This window comes from Gavialis gangeticus, unplaced genomic scaffold (assembly GCF_001723915.1).
Source record: "Gavialis gangeticus isolate Ggan-Ray unplaced genomic scaffold, GavGan_comp1, whole genome shotgun sequence".
Classification (NCBI taxonomy): Eukaryota; Metazoa; Chordata; order Crocodylia; family Gavialidae; genus Gavialis; species Gavialis gangeticus.
In genome coordinates, this window is record NW_017729031.1 from 32,538,551 (window position 1) to 32,561,328 (window position 22,778).

General features: G+C 48.2%; 1 protein-coding gene across 2 annotated transcripts in view; it reads left to right on the forward strand.

Moving 5' to 3' along the window:
- The window catches only part of SEMA5B (semaphorin 5B), a 310,450-nt gene that overhangs the window by 102,032 nt on the left and 185,640 nt on the right, over positions 1-22,778 (forward strand). For both annotated transcript variants that reach the window (XM_019522582.1, XM_019522583.1), the window contains exon 4: positions 16,235-16,280. In XM_019522582.1, coding sequence (XP_019378127.1) covers positions 16,235-16,280 — 46 coding nt within the window. The remainder of the gene's footprint in view (positions 1-16,234; positions 16,281-22,778) is intronic.

The window sequence follows — 22,778 nt, forward strand, 5'->3', positions numbered from 1 at the left end:
TATCTCAATGTGTATATATATGCATATTGAGATATCGTATATCATGAGATTGGGAGAGCAGGACATACAGGAAAAGCGCTCACTTTCTTTACTGAAGATGACAAACCTTTATTACGAAGTGTAGCTAGTGTTATTCAGCAGGCTGGCTGTCCCGTGCCGGACTATATAAAACACTTCTGTAAACTGCAAAGCAAACAAAAGAAGAAATTTATTAAGTAGCTACTGGAAAGGGAGCACATTCGTAGCATGCCTCAGTACTTCACAGAAAAAGCAAAAAGCGAAAAGAAAATTATCCAGAAAAATACCAAGGGAAAGAAGAATACATACATACATACACACATACATATGCATATGTATGTATATTGAGATATCATACAGCATGAGATTGGTTAGACATATGTATATGTGTGTGTGCGTGCGTGTATAAAATCTCATGATTTGGGGGACATTTTCAATATTCTCTGTTCTTTGTAAAACATTCCCTTTTGTCTTGAAGAATACACTTGGGATTTTCCAGACCAAGCAAGTCTTTCAAGCCAAAGCCATAAGAGGAAGAGCTAATATAAGGGGTAAAGCTTGATAAAGGATCCTGATTGTAGTCTTGACTATGAAGAGGCCGCCTCTGTAATAACATGATGTGGCGCTCTTGTTGTCTTTCTTTGTAATTCTTTTTTTTCCCATTATTAGACTTCAGATTTAACTTTGCTGTGCAGTGTTCCTTGCGGACAGGCTGCATTTATGAACCCAGGCGGTATTTGCACTACCAGAAAATCTGAAGCCTCAGTGTAATGGGAAAGAAATTGGCGCCCGTGCCTTACAGATGGGTGTCGCATAATGAGATATTGCTTTTATTACAGATACACATTACAGATCAAGATGCAGCCATGACAAATCAGCCAAGGAGAAGATTACTCCAAATACCAGAACAAAGGCTGGGCAGATTGGGGTATTGTTCTTCTGGTGGTGTTATAAAATTGGTGAATGGATTGGGCAGAACAACTTGAATGAGCTTCTTCAGAATAAATTGGTTTAATGAGGGAGACAACCTAAATCTCCTAATTCAAAGGGTAAGCAAGGGATGCATGTAGTGGAGTAATTTGAGGGGAAATGCGAGAGTGATAAATTAAAAGATGCATTAAAGCACCCATTTGAACTGACAGTCTTTGCCTGCTGTTGCACTCGGTTCAGGGAGCCATAACCTAGGGAAAGGGTGAAAGGGTTTTGTGGAGCAGGTGCAAGACTTGGTAGTGGACTCTTACCAGTTGTTTAAAGCAGGTCTTGGGACTCTCTGCCTTGGATTATTTCATTATCTCCCGCATGGCGATAGCATCAGAGAAGGAAGTTTGCTATGAAAGACACTGTACGGATTATATTATAGCCAATCAAAGAAAATAAAAGGCTGAACAGGGGACAGCTGAGATGCCGTGCGAGAAATCTGGCAGAGCTGCAAACTGAAGGGAAACAGCTTGGACAAAACAGGAGGACAAGAGCCAGGCAAACGGATGCACAGAGAGGGGCAGGGAAACCTGAAGGGAGACAACTGACTTCTCCCAGAAGGACGCTGCTGGGGGCAAGGGCCTGCTGGGAGCATGGACGCGAGACACCTCGATAAGAAGGTTGTCCTTTCTTCGCAAGAAGAGCTGCTGCTGTGGAAAAGCAGCCAGAAAGCATCACGACAGGATGCCTTCCTTTGTTCAGTCTGCCAAAGAGACTGCCGGATCCATCGGGAGCTAAAATGAAAAATGTTTGTCTCTTCTGGCATTTGTGCAGGTGTGGAAGCACAGGAGGCCGTGGCGTAGCCGTGCGTCACAACGGAGGCCACTGCTTGGAGGGGAGTGACTGATGCTGCGCTAATGAGACGCTGACCTGACAAAGAGAGAGGGTTTCACCAAACGGTTGATCTCGGGTACACATGGGGTGTAGCTGCTAGCGAGGTGGGGCTGTGCGCTTTTGCTTATGCAGTCATTTTCAGACCTGATCAGGAGCTGTCTTGAACGCACCGCTCAGTGTTTGGTAAGTAGGCATCGCATTGCCTTGAGCCAGAAGGGTGGGTCATTTTGGCTAGCATATAGTACCCAAAGTGCGTATTATGGAGCAGGTCAGTAGACCTATTTCCTGCTATGAAAACATGTGCGACGGGGGATCCGATCCCTGATTAGCCTGGATACGCCTGGTGCCAGCATCCCGCTGGGCCCTCTGGATGAACAGACATTCAGAAGATTTTGTATTAACGTAACTGAATAGCTCAAGACTGAATGAGCAGGACCGATGTCCCGTATGGATGACCGAAGTTCCAGTGGGGTGGGATTATAAATTCATCTTGGTGTCCAGGCTTAACTGAGACTCTCTTGAGAGCTCTGGTACCTTAAAGTTTAGTGTCTCGGGTGTCAGCGTCCATGTGGATCTTGGGTTTCACAGAGCTCATCGGCAGAAAGCTCTAGCGCAGAGCAGTAAAACTTGCAAAGCCTGTGCCGCTTGGAAAATATCACTTCCACCCGATGGACATCTTCAGTCATACCTACTACTAGACTGCCTGTTCTCCCTTGTGTCCTTGTCCTTGTGGTAGGGTGTTTAGCGGAATTTGCTCATTCATTGGATTCAGACATGGCTGCACCACGAGCGCTTCTGCTCCGGCATCAAATTTGCCATCCCTGGACTGTCAACTGTATACCTTAGCGCCCACACCACCCCAGCCTGTCTGCATTGCCAGCGAACCCTAACAAGAACCTGAAAAAGAAAAGCAGTAGTATATTGTGCTGCATGGGGTTGAGCTCTTTAAAAGAAAGAAAGTTGGTACGGTGGTAAAAGTCCTGGTTCAGGAATTTATTGGCAGGTTTGGAGCATGTGGGAATACACCAAAGGGCTTGGTCATAACTGTGAGTCTGTCCAAGGTGCTTCCCACTGCTGTAGTATCCGAGGATCTTGCAATTTTGGCCTTGCACTGTTTTTGGGAATCAGGGTTGCTCCATAGATGGGGGACTGAGGGAAATGAAGTGATTTTTCTGAAACCCACACAGGAAGTCTTGAATTTCCATCTTCTAATAGCTCAGCTGCTGGGACATCCTTCCTCAGCTTGGCATCTTCAATGGCCCAGTGTTTCTCAATGCAGTGATTTCAGTTGGAGCGGTGAGTGCTCAGTCAGGCCATGTGCACCCACTTAAAAAAGAAAACCCCAAACACCTTAGCATCATCCTCCTTTAACAGAGGCACTAGGAGGGGTTGAATAGGACTTACGATCACATGTTGTCATTAGGGTCAGGATGCAGGAAACTGTAGTCTATGACTCAGTGTTTCAAGGGGACAAGTTACGGCCACTCGTTAGGATAACTCCTAATACCATCCGTCAGAATTGTGCCAGCCTGCCTGCCGTACAGGGTCGCGTCTGGCTGAGAAATGACTTTGCCACTTGAAGTATTAACGGGGATGTGAGCAAGCAGAAAGCATGAGATCGAGCATGAGACCATCCAGATTGTAGGAGGGCACCTGAAATCTGTCGCAGACGCTCCAAGGGGAAACGAATACCCGTTCCTGGCATGGCTTGGTCCTAGCAGAGCAAAGGGACTTTCTGGTTTTGGTCACATCCCGGTGGTGTCGTTTGTGAAAGAGGTCTAGCGGAGCGATTAATCTGAGAAAGACGGGCTCTGACTTGAAATTAATAGTGATGTCCAGAGGGCAAGTGTAGTGTTTTAAGAAACCGCTCGGCTGTCTGCATTCAAGGATTCGTGGTGAAGGTGGGAAGCATGAGGCATGACATTACAGCTAGTTAGGACCTTAATTAGTGAGGCTTGGCATTTCTCTACAGAAGAAACCAATGTGATTTGGCTTATATGGGTTGAGCCTTGCATAGTTCAGACCTCTTTCTCCTGTGGTATGGCATCAGCTGAGATCCGCTTAGTCCTATCTTAAACCAGAAGGGGCTGTAGACCCCCTTACACGCGAGCGACACTTGGCTTTGGAGCTGGACTCCTTGACCTTGCCTGCAGGAGCCGAGTGCTGAGATTCATTGCGTCTATCCCTTGAGGAGGTGGGGAGGGATGAATGCATTACTTTGGGGATTCTGGGAATTTTGGATCAGGGCCCGATTTGTTCAGTGTAGAACTTTTTTCTCCCCTACGTAGAATTTGTATGTTTGCCCAGAGCTCAGGACAGGGGATTTTAATTAGTTCTGAATAAATGAAATGAAATGAAAGGCTGTGCTGGAGCAGGCTCAGGTAGCTGGGCCTGGCCGGCGAACAGAAGATGTGGCTGCTGTGGCAGAACAAATGAGCCTTGCTCCAGGAGTCACAGAAGGAAGAGAGGCTGTGACAGCGGACACTGCAAGTCCATTTCTCTGCTTCCTCCAGGGAAATAATTCAGCTGCTGGGTGGCACTGGTTACATCTCTGCAAATAAGCTGTCTAAGCTGGTAATTATCACCGCAGTCAACAGAAGGGGAGCAGGCTCTTGGCTGTCTCCTAGTGCAACCCCCCTGCAACCGGGTCCGTGTGAACAACAACCCGAGAATCAGAAAAGTGCCCTAACATCCCCAATTGGGGCGAGGCTGCAGACGTGTCTTGTACGGCAGACAAAATGAATATTGGTGATTCCCTCTCACAAAACCAACTGCCCGTGAGAGACTCACTTGCTTCTAGTAGCCCTCAGAGGAACATCAAGTCAAAAGATGATGTTCCGGACAATTGGATATAAGCAAATGCAAGGTCACGATGGGGTTTTTTTTCCCCTTCCCAAGAGCTCTAGGGGGTTGCTTCCAACATACCCCCTTCTGAACCACTGGATGCCGAGTAGCTGGGCCTCGTACAGCTAGAAACATCCGAGTTTTAACGAAAGCAATAGGGCGGTTGGATACATCCAGGGTCACCTAAGGTAGTTTGCAATGCACTTCCACATCCAGCTGTAAAATATCTGAGTGATGTAAAGATCTGAGATGAATTACTCAGGGTGGCCTGGGCAGCAAAAGTAGTGGCATGCAAGAAGGGCAGGTGGCCTGCCAGGAGCCTGCCTGCACTGGGATGGATCTGGGTGTGGGGTAGTCTCCTTAGGACTATTTTCATATATTTTCAGTCTTGAGATGGCTATAATGCCTGAATAGTGGAAGGACGAGCCCTGCACTGGGAGAGAGAAGGTAGGGTGGGATAACCTCTTAACCCAGTGATTGTATCCTAATAATGTCCTAACCCAGTGATTCTGAACCAGGGTGCCACAGCACCTCGGGGTGCCTTGCAGTCCTTTCAAGGGGCTACACAATGTTAGCGCTGTTAGGTTTGCAAACACGATTCACGAGATAAACCCAGTGATGTCAAACAAATCCATAATGGTGTTTTTTCCCCTAATTTCTTTGCAACAGAAAAAAAACACTCTATTATTTTTCTGTTGTCAAAAAAAAGTCTGAAAAGGAAGAGCTGGCATTTTCTGAGGTGTGCCTGGAGTCTGTCCAGGGGTGCCTCAAGTCTAAAAAGGTTGAGAAAAACTTTCCTTATCAGAGCAAAAAATAAAATAAAGGGACACAGTTATGGAGTTTTTCTGCCAACTTGTCCCAAATCCTATTCCCTCCATACTCTTCCCAAATGTGAACATGCAAGATTTTGGAATGGCTTAGCCTGTAGTATGATGACTACTAAGATACTGTGATCCCTTTGCTTGTCACTGCTTATCTTTGCCTTTGGATCCAGAATGGCAGTGTGGCGTTGAGCCCACCTGTCTACGTGCTGTCCCTGTCTAGCCTCTCATATAGGTCTGGAGCCTTATATGAGGATCCAGTGGCTGCTTCAGGGCCCGGAGGAACCCAAGTTGCAGTCTCATCACTACTGCAGAGTACCCCACCGCCACGAATGCACAGCCCTGCACTGCTCAGTGGGCTTCGTTCTTAATTTGGAAGCTATTTCATCGGCACGATACACTGCCTACAAGAGTGTCCCGTTTAAGAAGCCTCAGCTGTAGCTCGACGCATCGCAGCGAGATGTTGCTTTGGGAAAAGCAATTGCTCATACAGTAACTGCATCATATTATTGTGTGCCATTTAGTTCAGTTCTCTGCTGAGATGCTATTGATTTTTAAGAACGAATGATGTGCCAGGCCTGGTTTTTTGATTTTTTTTTTTTTTTTCAGTTGAAACAAATCGACTGGCCAATGAAGGCTGCAGGTTGCAAGCAAAGTGAAGGAAGACCAACTTGGGATGCTTATCCTGCTGGTCTTGCTGGGGTCCTATGACCCCTGCTGACTTTCTGCCCTGGGGTGGGGGGCTGGACTCGATGATCTTCCAAGCTCCCTTCCAGCCCAAATGTCTATGAAATGTATGAAAAACTTTTCCTTGGTATCTGTATGCTGGGCGTTGTATATGAATTGGTAGCGCAGTGTTTGTGGCTTGATGGAGGGGTGTGAAATCAGCCCTATCTGAGGAGGAAGCTGGGAATCACTCTTGTGTACCAGAGGTCTCCTGGCAGGCCCAAAGGCCTGGGCAGCGATCTTAAAAGTCTGCTTCGTGGCTTCAACAGGGGCACAGTCTTTAATGGCGAGTAGAGGTTTCGAATATTGTGCGTGCACGCGTATGGCAACAGCCCGCGTCCCATGGAGAACTGAGGTGCAGACAGCCCAAGCAGTACCGTGGGCAATGCCTGGCTCCTGCGGGCAGAGAGTTGGGGCACAGGCAGCCCTAGCAGCGCCGTGGTTGGAGCCCACTGAGCCAAGTCTTTTGCCCTGGCTCTGCTCACGGTGGCAAAGCTCCTGCCTGCAGTGTTGCTTGATGCTGCCGTCTCTGGGGCTGTGCAGGAAGCCCCACCACCGTGCTCAGAGCCAGGGCAAAAGCCTGTGGGCTGGGTGACCCGGGCCAGTAAGCTGGATCCGACCCACAGGCTGTGTGTTTGACAATTTTAGATCAGTGATGTCAATGCTGGGATGTGGGCAGGCAGGCCTGGGGGCCAACTGGGGATCCAGGTAACTGTATCGTAGAAACATAGAAATGAGGGTAGAAGGGACCTCAGGAGGTCACATCTAGCCCAACCCCGTGCTTAAAGCAGGACCAGCCCCAGCTACATCATCCCAGCCAAGGCTTTGTAGAGCTGGGTCTTAAATCCCTCCAAGGATGGAGCTTCCACCACCTCCTAATGAGAGAGTTTTTTCCTAATATCTAATATTTGCATGTGGATACAAAGCAGAGTCAGGGAAGGCAACTGGATTTTAGGGCAATCCAAATGAGGAACCCAGGGGGTCAAGGGATACGTGAAGTCTAGCAACCTGCGTCAGGGAGCCAGGGGACTCGAAGGAGAACAAAATCCACCAGCCAGCTGAGTCGGGAAACAGGGAGGTCAGGAAGCAGGCAGAGTTACCAGAGGTGCTGTCTTAGCCCTGTTACCCAGATCTTTCCTGTTCCTAATCTTATAGAGGAGGAGGATCGAGTGATAGGAGCTAGCCACACGGGGATCCAGGCACGGGCAGTGTTTTGGGCACTGCTGAAGGCTTAAGAAAGCCTTGGAAAGAGCAGCGGGTTGGCTGTGCAGGTCAGGCTATGGCCCTGGGTCCAAGTGTGCAGGCCTGACAAGAATGGGGTTTGGCCATTGGGAGACCTGGGGGCTGGAGTCCATCCCTGACTCGCTCGTGGGGAGCTTGCGTAAGCTCTGTAGACGCGGGGGCTGATCCTTACCGACTTCCAGGGGGTCGTGGAGCTTGGCTGAGCTACGTTTGCAATGCGTTGTCCAAGTACAAAGTACTCTCACAGGCTTTCACTGCAGCAATGGGAAGAGAAGTCAGGAATTCCTGGCTCCCAGCCCAGTGCTCAATCCCAGCCATGCGGCTTCTCGGAGGATGCCAAAAAAAGGGATTAGGATTTGTCCTGTGTGTAAGCCTGTGTCTTGTTCTTGCCTGGCCCACTGTCCCCAGCTCCCTTAATTAACATTGTTGCTAAGTTGGCATTGCAGTAGCAGCTAGGGCCCTCCACCATGGACCAGGACCCCGGTTGTGCTCGGTGCTGTACAAACAGCAAATACCTTCCCAAAGCAGTGCTAATAGACTTACAGCCTCTAGCTTCTCCTTGCAGCTGCACCTGCTATACAGATCCACCATGGTTGGTTCCTAATGAATGAATGCCCCCAACCATAATTTTAAAAGTTTACAAACATTATTATTTGCCTGTGAGAGTCCTGGTAACCACTAGCCTTGGAAGATCTTGTGGCTTCATGTTATTCAGCAGAGATTGTTCTGAAGCACAGCTGAGTTGGCTTGTTTGGGCGTAGAGAGAGGCAAGCTTGGATAAATATGGGCAGAAGCAAAGCTCAAACTTCAAGATAACTGCCTGAATCCATGGTGTGGCACCCTACAGGTGCCGGGAAGTCCTTTCAGGGGTGCTGTGAGTTGCTGTTTGCATGGTTAGGTGTGCAAACATGATTCACAAGCAAAACCCCGAGGTTTCAGATAAGGAATCCATAGTGTTAAAAGCATTCTGACCTGCCGCGGTCTTTCTGAGATGTTTGCAATAGGAAAAGAGCTGTATTATCTTTCCATAGTCAAAAATGGAGTGAAATGAGTGAACAATAGAACGTGTGAAAAGGAAGAGTTATTATTTTCGGAGGGATGCCTTGAGTCTAAAAAGGCTGAGAACTGGTCCAGATGCACACCCCTACCTCTTGATGTCTCGATGCATGCAAGGCAGCTTGCCTTGGGATGAAAGAGGTGAACCTTTTTGTACTTGCCACCGGTAAGTGTGTACACTTAGAGTAGCTGATATGCTATTCATTATGCTCCAGTGTACACCATGGCACTAACTTGTTGCCCTGCTCATCCCCCAAGCTCAGGATGAGGATTTCTTTTAATGAGAAGGAAGTTTTCTTGTCATCAGTAAGCAGAGTGCTGACACATAGCATAAGCCCCTGAAAAGAAGGCTTTGCAGAGAGCACAGCACAAATCTGTTTGCCAGAAGTACATTGTGAAATTCCTATAAGCCCCTTAGAGGAGATCTCTGCTTTTATTCTAGATCATGTTAAGTGGTTTCCCATTAGCAATGCCCGGTTTGCCTTGCAGCCCTGTAGCTCAGTGACATAGGAAATGACACACTTGCCTTCACCGTAAAACGAGTCTGAAGCCAGGCAGTTTGGGAGTGAGCGTGGGCAGCATGTTACAGAGTTCAGCCAAGGTGTGCTTGGCCACAGGGAGCAGCTGGTTCATAAGCAGCTTTGATGCTGGAATGTTATTTGCAAGAATTAAGTGGGTTTTGCCCCTTTCTTAAGGGGCCTCTACACAGCTCCCCTTATGCCCCAGTACTTACCCTGGGTGGTGCCAGGCACTGTCAGTTTTCAAGCTGGCCAAATACAAATTATGCAGCCAGTTACTACATGCTTTGTATTTACAGGCTTTGTACTAGAGCGGCCCTCCAGAACACCTGCAAATAAAACAGAGTGTAGGCCAGAGGTTGGGATAGGACTGAACATGTGCCTGAATTCCCTTAAAGCACGTGGTTAAAGTTAAGTTTTCACTATCCTGAACTGGAGCCCTGGAGAGGCCGCTTAGAGAGTCAAACTGGGGAAGGAGGAGATCAGGGTTCAGTACCTGGCTCTGCCACTAGCTTCCTGTCTGGCCTGGGACATGTTGCTTTAACCTCTCTATATTTAGTTCCCCGTCTGTGAAATGGGAATGACACCGCAGGCAGGATACAATTGCCACTGGATGAGGGGTACCCTCGGGCTTCATTTGTTAGGGCAAAGGCTGGAAGGGCGGGGGGTATCTTCCTTGCATGGAGAAAGGGAGGGGGTCCTTCTGCCCACACCCACAGATGGTGCCGCTAAATGTAATAGTTATAAAGGGGGCCTTGAGTCTAAAAAGGTGGAGAACCCCTCAAGGTTTGAACTGTAAGCTGCTTTGCAAGGCAAGGTTTGGCTCTTACTCTGAGGGCATTCGCAAGAGGACCTCAGTCTCAGGTGAGACTTCACCGTGCTATTGTAAGACAAATAATTAACAGTCAGGGAATTTTTAGAAGTGCGCTGACCTCTGTGCGTAGTAAGGTTTAGCAGTAATAATTAGCACTTAGAATAGACACAGTGCCGTTCCTCTCAAAAGCACTTACCGAGTATAATCTTCCATCCACGCACCACTGAAACGCAGCCAGCTCCGGAGTAAAACAGTGACAACTGGTTTACCAGGATACAGCAACCGCATGGATGTGACAGGTCAGGATGGGAAGGTCGGCAGAATACGGTCATATCCCTTTAAAACGATGTACACGGTTGCTTATTCTGGAGCTACAAGGTAGAGATGCTGCAAAGGAGAATTTAGTTGCATCTTATAATTAGCTATTTTTTGCCAGATTTGGTCTACCCCAAGTGTGTTTCCTTTTATTAATAGTTTATAGAAAGGAATTGACTGAAGTTTACCAAGGAAGTAAAAGTGACGAGGGGCATAGGTGAGTGGGGCTCAAACTCCCTGTGACTTCACATATGGACCCTGCGTGCAAATATTTGCCTTTACTTTAAACTCCACTCACTAGATTTGAGGTGGCACGTAACTTAGACCATGTGCACAGGCCACTGAAGTCAGTGGGGCAACCTGAGGTATTGGCATGCATGTTCAAGTGACGGGCTTGTTCAGGGCCTTAAATTGCACTTCTCCTGGAAGTAACCATGTGAAAACAGGAGCGCTGTACTCAGCAGATCTTCTCGCAGAGCTTTGTTCGCTGACTTTTCAAAGGGCATCATTACTGCTTTTTCACTTCTGCCAGGCCAGCAGTGGTACCCAAAAAGGAGCTGGGCCCTAGCCTGGCCTCTGCTCTGCTGGCAGCACTGCTTATATACTGCATGCTAAAGGAGCACAAAGGTGTTTCTGTGAAGGCATAATCCAGCTGCCAGAGCTCCTCTGTCTGATGGGGAGGTGAGAAAGGACAAACCTTTTGCTGAGGAGGAGGAAAGAAAAGAAATCTCTGTGCTTGTAAATGGAACCCGTTTTTTTTCCCCATGGGAAGATGACAAACATCGAACTCCTTGGCGACGGTCCCAGAGGGTTGCATTTGCAGGGCAGGGATGTTCTCTGGAGATTTGGGAAGATTATTGTGATAACGGCTCTACCCGTGGTACCTGCTACCTGACTACCCTTTACATTTAACTCATAGGAAATAAGGCTGGAAGGGACCTCATGAAGGTCGTCTGGTCACCCCTTGCCCCAAGGCAGGATCAACTAGAGCAAAACCATTTCTGACAGATGCTTCTCTAACCTGCTCTTAAAATCTCCAGCAATGGAGATCGCTCATGCTCCCTAGTTAATTTACTTTAGGGTTTAACTTTCCTTCCAGTTAGAAAAAGTCTCCTAATGTCTAACTGAAACCTCCAATTGCAGTTTAAGCCTGTTACTTCTGTACTCCATCACTGGATGGAAGCAGTTTATATTATATCACTTTGCAGTAACCTTTAACAAATTTAAGACTGTGAATGTCTCCCTCTCTTAGCCTTCTTTGTGCACGCGCCATATGGTCATGAGTGCAAATGGGAGGGCGCAGATTTGTGCCATGGTCCCAGCAGGGTTGATTTTGATGCTGGTGTAGAAGTGGAGCGGACGCACAGCATTCAGCCCAGCACCAGTGAAAGTCACTCTACTCTGGTGTGAAGTTATACATTAGATAGCGAGAGGTAACTATGTAGTGGTAGAGTGTATACTAACGTGCATGTAATGTGTCCTCAGCTCTAGGCCATTTCATCCTGGGTGAGCTATGGAGACCAGCTGCAATAGCAGCCTTCAGTTGGTGTTATCTCAGGACAGCTGGTTGTCTGTCTACCAGCATTACTTACATCAGCATATAAAACCAGTGCAAGTTATACTGCTGTTAATCTGTCATCTGTCTGCACCCTGAGCTTGCCTTCATTTAAATGGACTCCCTTCTCTTCCCGCAGCTGTTTTGGTTGAGTGCAGGGGAATCCACCTTGCCCTTTGAATGGTGCCTCTTCCTTTAAGAGTTTTTGGTTGCATCTGCTCCACTGTGCTATCAGGGGGAAACAAATCTAATATTAAAAGTTTATTACTCAGTCAAACTGTCCAGCGTTTTATGAGACTAAAACAAGGAGCTGGAATCTGTGTTATAAGACTTCCAAAATCAATGCATTTAAATAGCATGCTTAACAACAGGATAGCAACTCCGAGTCAGTTGTTACGAGACCTCCCTCCTTGGGGTATTGTAAGACTTGAGGCCTTCCAATGTACTCCTCCAGGAGCAGGATTATTTCACGAGGCCTTATGTACTGGAGCCGCAGGATAATTTCTGTGCAAGGCGCCCGTGCTGCTGAAGCAAACTCTGCTGCTCATCTGAGGGATGTTCTTGCTGCACGTAACCTTAATATGCCCCATTGCTTATAGTGGGGCATCATATTTGTGGAAGTCTGTAGAGGAGGAGAAAGAGTTTAAAGAGCAAATTACTTGAGAGATAATGCAGCTGGAGGGGAAGGAAGGATGTTTCTCAGCCTATAAAGGAACTGCTGGAGAAATTATCTTAATTGCTAACATGGAAAGATACCTGGGATGCATTTTGTGAGCACATGCATGGAAAAAGTTGTAGTATAAATTCTGATGTCGATTGATCGGGAGGTCATTTCAGAATCTTTAAGTTACTCCTTCTGTGGTGAGTGATCACACCATGCAGCACACTCGAGGCTGCTGTAGATCAAGGTAGAGCCATTGACTTCAGCAGGCCAGCTGCAGGTCTGGCCCTGTGTGTTTCAACTTGCAAGGTTCCCTGAAGCAGGGGATGTATTTACTCGCATATAAAACCTGCCAGGTGTTTAAGCCCTTAAAACTGCATGTGGAATTTGAGCAAAATCTATAGGGAAGGATACAAGAATGGGCAAACTTGATCAAGTCTTTAGAAAGTGACTAGCACTGGGGAACGAGTCGAGATGGAGTAAGTGCAGCTGACTCCCTTTCAAAGGGTATCACACTGGTTGCTTTTGCCTTGCATGATTTACAGAGGGGGATATGATTACAAGGAGGGAGAGCTTCCTTCCTGACACCCCTTCACTTCCCTGGGGACAACAAGATCTTGCATGTGAAAGTCAAAATAACTTCTTCCATGTGGACAATGTGTGCTACAGACTGGCTGCAACACTTTCAAAAATCACCCATATCCCATTTCAAAAGAGTATTTCAGGAAAAGGTGGGCCTCTGGTCTACTCTAGGGGCTTCTGCTAGCCCAGTTATGTTGGGCAAAGGTCAGCCTCTGTGGCTACACATGCATTTAAGTGCGATTAAATTTAATGCGCATTAGGCTAATGGGCATTAAGAAATTTTTGGCAGGTGTCCATACGTGCAGGGACTTCACACTAAAGTTAGTCCCATGTCCCTGTAGCCTTGCCATGTGCCCCTGTGGCCGCTTGGGGGGGGTGGGGGGGGCGCTCCAGCCTCCTGTCACATGGCTGCCAGCACTTGGCAGCCATGTTGAAGCCAGAGCCAGCTGCCAGCACTTGGCAGCCATCTGCTCAAGGGCAACCAGCACGGTTTCATTAGAGGCAGGTCTTGTCAGGCCAACCTGATTGCCTTCTACAGGTCACAAAAGCATTGGACACAGGTGTCGCAGTGAATGTAGTCTTTCTGGACTTCAGGAAGGCCTTTGACACGGTCTTCCACCCCATTCTCATTAAAAAACTAGGTGACTGTGGCATTGATGCCTACACAGATGGATTGCAAATTGGCTGAAGGGTCATACTCAGAGGGTGGTGGTGGACGGGTCATTTTCAACCTGGAGGGATGTGGGCAGTGGAGTCCCCCAGGGCTCAGTCCTTGAGCCCACACTGTTCAGTTTCTTTATTAGTGACTTGGACAACGGTTAAAAAGCAGCCTGTTCAAATTCGCTGATGACACATGCATTTAAGTGCGACTAAATTTAATGTGCATTAAGCTAATGGGCATTAAGGACTTTTTGGCAGGTGTCTACACGTGCAGGGACTTCGCACTAAAGTTAAACTGGGAAACTCCTTCCTCGAGAGCATGGTGGCAGAAAGAGATCTTGGAGTCATTATTGACTCCAAGATAAACATGGGCCAACAATGGGAGGTCACGGTCAGTAGAGCTAATTGTACTTTGTCATGCATCCACAGATGCATCTCAAGCAGGGCCAAGGAGGTGATCCTCCCCCTCTATGCGACACTGGTCAGGCCGCAGCTGGAGTACTTTGTCCAGTTCTAGGTCCCACACTTCAGAAGAGATGTGGACATCATTGAGAGGGTCCAAAGGAGGGCTGCTCGCATGATCCAGGGACAGGGCAGACCCTATGAAGAGAGGCTGCGGGAGCTGAACCTATTCAGCCTTCACAAGAGAAGGCTGAGTGGGGACCTGGTGGCCGTCTATAAACTCACTAGGGGGGACGAGTAAGGTTTGGGAGAGACCTTGTTCCCCCAAGCGCCCCCTGGCATAACAAGGAATAACGGCCACAAGTTGTTAAAGAGTAGGTTTAGACTAGACATCAGGAGGCGCTACTTCACAGTCAGGGGGGCTAGGATCTGGAGCCAACTTCCAAGAGAAGTGGTGCTGGCTCCTACCCTGGGGGTCTTTAAGAGGAGGCTTGACGTCTACCTGGCTGGGATCATTTGAGCCCGGTTTTCTCTCCTGCCCAGGGCAGGGGGTCAGACTAGAAGATCTACAAGGTCCCTTCTGACCCGACTTCTGTGAATCTATGAATCTGGGAAACTCTGATCCCTGGCCAGCCCCTTCTTTGCTCAGGAGCTACGTGCCCAGCACAGGGTCAGCATGTGGCAGTACCCTCCTTGCCCACCCTGCCTCCCATGCCAGGGATGCTCCAGCCCCTGCCAGCAATGCCCAGTGCCATGCTGTCCTGGCCCAGTTCCTGTTAGCGATGACCAACACCCCACACTCCTACTGGCCATGGTGCTGGCCCAGCAGGCCCCCCCCTCGCCCAGGCCCTAGGACAGTCATGCACACCCCAGCAGGGGCCACGGCACTGGCTGTGCTCCCCCCTCCTCCTGCATTCCTTGCTCTAGCCTGCCTGCCCTACTACCCACATACTCCCTACCCCCTGCCCACCCCGAACACCACTCTCAGGACACACACATGGGTGAAACAAAAAAACTTTATTACCCTCACAACACCCACCCCCAATCCCTCCCCCCTCTCCCCTCAAACAGAACCCTCTCTCCCCTCCGTCCTCAACCAACAGAGCCCCTCCACCACCGTGCCCACCCACCAACAATAAAAAACCTGCTTACAAGTGGGAAACTATATAGAAGGGGAAAACTATTTACAGTATTTTGGATCTTGAAGCCCAAGAAGGGAGGTTATGGTGGGGAGCCTAGGGGGCAGGGCCCCAGGGCAGGTTCCCAGCACTCCAGCCCCTGGATGTTTCCTGGGGCTGGGCTCAGGCCAGCCTCCTAGTGGCAGAGCAGACCCAGCACTAAAGTTAGTGCCGGGTTGTGTCTACACATGTGTTAATGCATATTAACTAATTGCGCCTAAATTTGATACCTGCATTTGCAGGTATTGCATTTAGGTATGATTAACCTAATTTAATGTGCATTAAGGGTATGCACATGTAAATGCTTGTCCTTCGTGCACATTAACTTAGGCTAATGCACATTAACGCATCTCGTGTAGATGTGCCCTTCATGTTTCATAGTTTCACAGTTTCATAGTTTCTAGGGTTGGAAGGGACCTGAGCAGATTATCTAGTCCGACCCCCTGCCATGGCAGGAAAGACTACTGGTTTCAAACAACCCCAATAATATGGTTATCCAACCTCCTCTTAAAAACCCCCAGGGAGGGAGCCTGCACCACCTCGCTTGGAAGCTGGTTGCAGACCCTAGCCGCCCTGACCGTGAAGTAGCGCCTCCTGATGTCCAACTTAAACCTTCCCTCCGCCAGCTTGTGACCGTTGTTCCTGACCAACATCTCTTTGTAGGCAGAAGTCTGTAGGATGGATATGCCTTTTGGCTCCCAGGTAAAGCCACTTATCAAAGTTCTCTGGTCCAGATGAACATCATATGCCAATATAACTGTGTTGGTTGTGGATGCAATATCTTTTTAACTGATATAGTTCTATTGGGGCAGCCTAGTATAGACAACTATCATGCCCAGAAGAAGGTGAAGGTGATCTCTACCAGTACTGTTAAAGAAATGCACTTACTTGGGGGGACACTTGTTTCCCCAGCTTAAAGCTCAATGCCTCTAGCAATGCATAACTTTACCATTTAGCCCCAAATAGTTGACTGCCCCTCATAAGTCTTCTGTAACTAAACAATTTTTGTTTCTTCTTGTTGTTTATACAGGAACTACCTCTTCAGACTTAGTCTGCTCAACATTTCTCTTATCCAGGTAAGCTCACTCCCTTGTTTTGCACATGTGCTATCAGAAGCCCTTGGTTTGGGTTATCAATAAATATACCGAATATAATTGTATTCAGAATGTAGACGAGGCCGTGTGCTTGTTCCCGCTGAGGAGATAATACGACAGAGAAAGGCATCCCTAGGCTAGTTTGGTTGGACAGTGCTTCCCTGCTCTTCATTCTGTAGTGTTTGGGTGGCAGCGGCGTGTGCCAAAAATGTGGCATCTTTAAGTAGTGTGACTGATAGCTGGTACAGGCTTAAATGAAACAATAAAAAGAAATCCTTGGCTTCCATTAGTGCAGAGGCCAGCAGGCTTGTAGGGAAGTCTTTTACTATTCTTGTCCATCCCCAGCTTTTGTTGGTCCCTGTGGGCTTGGAAGGCCAAGGAGCTGCATTTTGCTGAACGCGTTTCGAAAAAACAAGATTGGACTTGCCGGTAGTTGGAAGGCAGAGCTGGCTGCTCATGTGTGGCACCTACCATCCAGAGGCAGAGGGCAGGCCGGTCCATGGTACTCTGCAAGGGCTTGCAAGCAGCCATTGCTACAAGCATTCACTCTTTCCCCAATAACCTCAAGCTAGAATTCAGAAGTCATCCCAAAGTGGCAGAGCACAGGAGAATCTGGTTAATCTGTCACTCCCAAAGGACTGGTAATAACCAGGGATCTTAGTTTTTTGGGGAAAAAAGTGAAAAATCTCCATTTAAAAGCCCACAAAAATCCACATTTTTCTGTGACCTTTGCCGTGCTCCATTCAGTACAAAACGATGGAAAAAGGCAGATTCTGCATTTTTCCATGACCCACCAAAGCTTGGCAGTGTCCTGCAGCAAGCAGCACCATTCTGCTCTCTCTTATTTTTGCTGCGTTTTTTGCCTCTCGGCCAATCAGCAGCCTCCCTGCCCTCCCCTCCCCTTCCCCCATTGCTGATTGGCTAAGCTGCAATACCTATGGCAAAAATAAAAGAGAGCAGAACTGGTGCTGCTCGCCACGGGAAACTGCCAGGCTTTCGTTAAGTCATGGAAAAATGTGAATTCTGCATTTTTCCGTGGTTTTCTGTGGTGATTAGAAAACTAGGCTCCCTGGTTAGAACAACTAACTGTCCAGGAGGGACTAACTGTCCAGCAGTTAGCCATTTTCTACTTTCTGTGATATATTTTGCCTGGCCTAGTGAGACACAGCAAAGAATGATTTTTTGACATATTGTAATGAAGAAAGATTATAGTACAAAAGTTCCAAGGGCTTGCTGTGTGAGAATTACATGACTAGGAGGGAGAAAAATACTCAATCAACGATTTTTTTGCTTTGCGCTCTTATATGCACTTGTTGCCAAAATAGAAGCTAATTTTGCAGAATGGAAAAGTTGATTTTCTATGTCTCATTGGGCCAAGAAAAGCTGATGTGTATCCAAGGCTTTGTGAGGACTGGCTGATTTGATGGGTACTATGGAAGGCACAGGCCAGTGCCTTTTAAGATGACTAATTAGCAGGAGCAAATTTCATTGTGATTTATGCGTGTGCATTTGGAAATGAATCATTAAGCTTTTAGAGAAGACAGGTTAGCCAAAGTGTTTTGTATGCGTTCTCCTTGGGATGAAGACCGTAGTGACCACTTATCCTACCAGGTTGTACATACACCAGGTTTTGCCGTACCTGCTAATAACAATGATAGCCTCTTGTCTTTATTACTGTGTTCTTTAGTTACAACAGAACTGACAATTCAGGGCACCCTGCCCTATGAGTTTTCCAGTCTCAGGTCCTGTTCCTGCCTCTGACTACATGCCCGTGCTTGGAGGTGCTTTGCGTACCTCACCGGAGCTCCCCGCGGCATGGAGGCGAGCTGAAGCACTCTTAGCAAAGAGCCCTATTCAACATGAAGTGCCTTGTCCTACGCGGTTCCCGTCACCGTGCCTTTTCTCGCATGCACGGCTTCTGACGTTTGCAGGAGGTGGGACTGTGGCTGGAGGGCAGCGCGGAAGTTTAGCTGTTGCGAGCTGAATTGAATCTGCCTTTTGTAGTCTTTCAAGTACCAGTGGGAACTGTAAGGACCATAGAGGCTGGCTTGACAGGATTCCCCTTTCAAGAGATGGAGGTAGGTTGGGCCAAGCAGAGCGCTGACAAAGGAGAGGAGAGATGGGCCACTGTGGTTATGAATACAAGGGTGCTCTGCAAAGGACTGCAAGGCCTCCACTGCAGCGCAGCCCCACGTGGGGCATCTCCCTGAGCATCGTCCTGCTGCAGTGGGGCTATCAATAAAGGGTAGGGCTGTGTGGAGGTCCTCTGTTCTGGAGAGATTTTCTCTGCAATGGCCAGCTTGCTACACGGCAAGGGAAAATTGGGGCGGCATGGAACGGTAGGATGCTGTGGGATCCCTGGTTAACATAATGAGCTTAGTTTGTTCTTGCATTCTGGGTGTATCCGGCCTGTTCTACAAGCCTTTTTGCATGACAATGAGAGCAGGGAATTATGTTGACACACGTGTTGGAGGCGATTGTTTCCAGACCTAATGGTTGCCTGAGTAGCTGCTTGGCTGGCATCCGTGAAGGGCATGATGCTGCGGAGAGGAACCCCCCCGCCCCCCCTCCATTGTGCATGACAGGAAAGAAAGGATCAGAAAACCAGGCGGGGATATGAAGGGGATTTTCAGTTCAGTTCTATAGAAGGAGAGAGGCGGAAAAGGGTTTAAAAGAAATCAGATCTGGAGCTCCTTTGTACTGACCTGTTAGCAGCTCTTTGGAAGCAGAATACGCAGCCTGGTGACTGACGGGTTTTGGAGCTTTCTTTTTTCCATTCAGGAGGTCTGATTCACATCTCCCAGTGCAACCCAGGCCTCCAGTGGTACCTTTAGGGACTCGGAAGGTGCATATGGGACGGGGTGATACGAGCTCCTCTTCCCCAATCCCTCACTTGGCTGTGGTTGCGGGGGAAGAACTGGGCAGCACTACTTGCAGAGAGGGCGGGGGACACGGGGTGGGGAGACAGAGCCAGGACAGGCAAAAGGCACATGTTGACGCGCACGTCCTCTGGCCAAGAAGCCCTGGGCAGAGCTTACAACCGTTGTCCAATTCTACCTGCCATGCCCGAGGGCAGTGGGTGCAATTATTTTGCCTGGAGGAATGCTTAATGGGTTTTGGTGAGCTGTTAAGGTGCTGGAAGGGCATGGGGTGACCGGGGAGATGCCAATTGATCCTCTTCAGCCTGCTGGCCACTGCCGGGAGCCCAAGGAGGGAGGGCTGCACCGTTTACTGCTCCATGTGTTGGGCTGAGCCATGCAGAGCGCAGACTCCTTCGCCCCCTCCATCCACTCTCCCCGCCCACCCGGCTTCCTGTTGGCTCTGCGCAGTCCTGGCACTGCAGCTGCCAGCAGCTGGGCTGGCATGGGACAAGGCGTGAAGCAGCACACCAAGTAGCCATCCTGCCTGCCGCAACGAGCCATCCTGCCTGCTGCTGTTGAGCTGCACAAGGCAAGCTGGGGGCCGCTGTCATGCACCAAACCCCCCCCTGCAGCCAGCAAGGACTCAGCTCATAGTGGTGCTGCAGTGGCAGCAGCTCATCACGGCGGGCAGGGGGGATGGCTATTCGGTGCGCTGCATCATGCACCGTGCTGTGGGGACCTGGCTGCTGGTGACCTTGGTGCCAGGACTGTGTGGCCACAGTGCCAACAGGAAGCTGGGTGGCAGGGAGATGTCTGCTGGGTGCTGGCTGCGGCAAAGTGAAGCAGCGTGGGGCACGGTGCTCCCTCGGGTTCCTGGCAGTGCCCAGTGGGCCAGATAGGATCAGTTGGCAGGCCAGATACGGCTCATGGGCCATATTTTGTCCACCCCTGCCCCAAGGCCACAGCTGGTTCTGGGTAAAGGGTGAATGATTTATTCCCCCTCCATCAATTGGCTTTTCTTTAATCAAAAAACAAACTTTTCCTACCCTGAAACAGGCAATGAAGTCATTCATCATGTGCATTGCTTTATTCATTGCTTCCATTAGGAGCAAATTCACACCCCCCTGAACTTAAAAGTGCCCTAATGCTGTAGCTAACATTTTGCAGGGCCAATGTTAACCTTGCCACAGCTCCATGGCTTGGAAACTTGAAGGATGCCTGGATCTTAGGTTTCTCTCTCTCCACCTCACCATTGAGGGACTGATTTCAGTTAGGTCCTGATGGGAATTAATGGAGCCTTTCCATTGTATCTACTAGACTTTTGACCAAAGGAATAGATCTTTTTTGGTTCAGTTCCGGGATTTTGTTTCAGGGATTTTGCTCCAATGAGAAGTTTTTGTATCATTTCTGGTCCCAGCCTGGACTGCTGTTATTTGTATTCATGTGGTCGTTGTATGTATTTCATTATAGCGTTGCAGTGAATTACAGTGGGCATCAGAGAGGAAACAGAGCAAATTTGTTGCCCATACAATGAAAATGGATGGCTTTGTTTTTGTGAGCCAAGTCACTGGATGGTTTAGAAATCAGCTTTACCCTCCAAGAAGGTTAAGAGGGTAGGGGGTGGACTTCAGGGAGCGGATGAAAGGGTGCTGGTTGGGTGCGGGGGTTCAGGTAGGTGGGCACAAGAGAGTTATGGGAGATGAGGGGTTTGGAAGTTGTGGAGGAGGGCCTGGAAACGGTCTTTGATGCTGTCCCTTCTCCACATTTGCTCTCAGCTCTCTACCCCCAGTCCCTTCTCCAGAATGAGCGTTTTTATCATCTGCACCGGTGCTGTCTCAAGTTCACTTTTAGTTCGGGAGGAGGCTTCAGCTTTTTGTTTGAATTTTTTTTAATATACCTATCTTCAGTTACCAACAAAAAAAAGGGGAAAAAAAAGGAAAGACTCGTCCTCATCAGCACACAGCCTGAAGTAGTTATTAGATATCAGCAGATTTAAATGGTCCCTGGCTGAGTTTGCCACTTCAGAAATTGCAGCCCTGGGTCTTCGCATAAGACCCCAGGAGTGAAATTAGAAGCTGAGGTGAAATCAGCCACTTCTCTACACAAACTGGGAGATGCACAAAAGACCTGGATTTCCCTCTTGGAGCCGAGAAACCTTCCCTGCCGACTTGCCTCCAAATCAGCATGCGTCCTTGAAAGGGCTGGGTTTGCATAAACTGGCATTTAGGATGAAAAATCATTTGGCTGGAAAATTCCCAACCAAATTTAATTCTTCTAACATTTCAGGGTATGAGCCTGTCATGCATATAGATGACATCATTACATGGGAGAAACATCTAAGAATAGGTACCCCTTCTAGAAACGGGCTCTGTTAAAGGAGCGGCATCTGAAAAATATATGATTCAAATATGCCGTGGGCAAATAAAACTGTAGGTCTAGCTGGGCAGATAGATTTGGTAGCTCTAATATCTTGCAAATGGGAGGATTAAAATACTTCTTTAGATGTCATAAGCAGCAATCTGAATCAAGATCATTTGCCCTTTCGAGTTGGGACCAAATTCTGAGGTCTGTAGTTATAAAGCACTGTACTTCTTGAGTAATCAGTGGGGTTATGTGGTGAATTAGATGCTGCTCAATTTTTAGTAAGTGGAGCAGACTTTAGGCAACAGTTCAGGCTGTTCCTATGGCACTGTTTAAATATGGCATGAACTCAGCAAAGCACCTTATAGAGCAACATTTCAAACGTGCCTAAATGGTTTAAGCTGGAAATCAAGGGGACTTATGCTCCTAAGTCATGCAGGTGCTTTTGAAGATTTTTACCGGTTGGCAGGTGCCTAGCTTTCAGACATGAGTAGTCCTGCTAGCATCCATGCCCACGTGCCGACTTCCACACGCATATTTAAATCCAGCTGAAATCAAGGACACTTAAACATGTGTGTTCAACACATACTTCCCTGAATAAGGGCCCACCACTTTAGGGTCTGATCTAGAGCTTCTTAAAATCATGCCATCTCTTTCCCTTGATGCCATGCATTTTGCCTTTGAGAGAGTAAAGCTAACTTTTTGAAGAACGAGAACGTGGCTTACATTTTTCTCCTTTGATCCAGCAAATAGAAACAAACACACTACCCAAGTCATGCTCTGAAACTGCACTGCTGCTCCTGGAGTCACGCTCCTCTTGCGCGGATCCCCAGAGAGCTCTCAAACCTGGGGCACGACCGGTGGTAAATCAATAGCGCCTATCGACGGAGCGCAGCCCCTGGTAATAAAACCTGACTATCGGTCCCGAACATCTTGCCCCGCAACACAATAATCAGGTTTTAGGTTCCTGATCTTTAATCAAAGCCAAAGATTAAATACATCCTGTTTTGCTTGTTCGGGGCCTGATACTGCCAAACTTACAAATGACCTTACAAATGGAGTGGAGTAAGAAAGGCATTACTCAGCCTGAGCAGAGGTCGCTGCCTCTGATTCCAAGTGTTTCTCTGCACAATTAACCAGCACTATAAAGATAATAACGAATGATGGTCCTGAATAATGTAGTTTGCAGTATAAATTGTCCCTCTATTAATCACCTGTGTTGAAATTAAGACTTCAAAACTGTTTCCACAAAGGACCC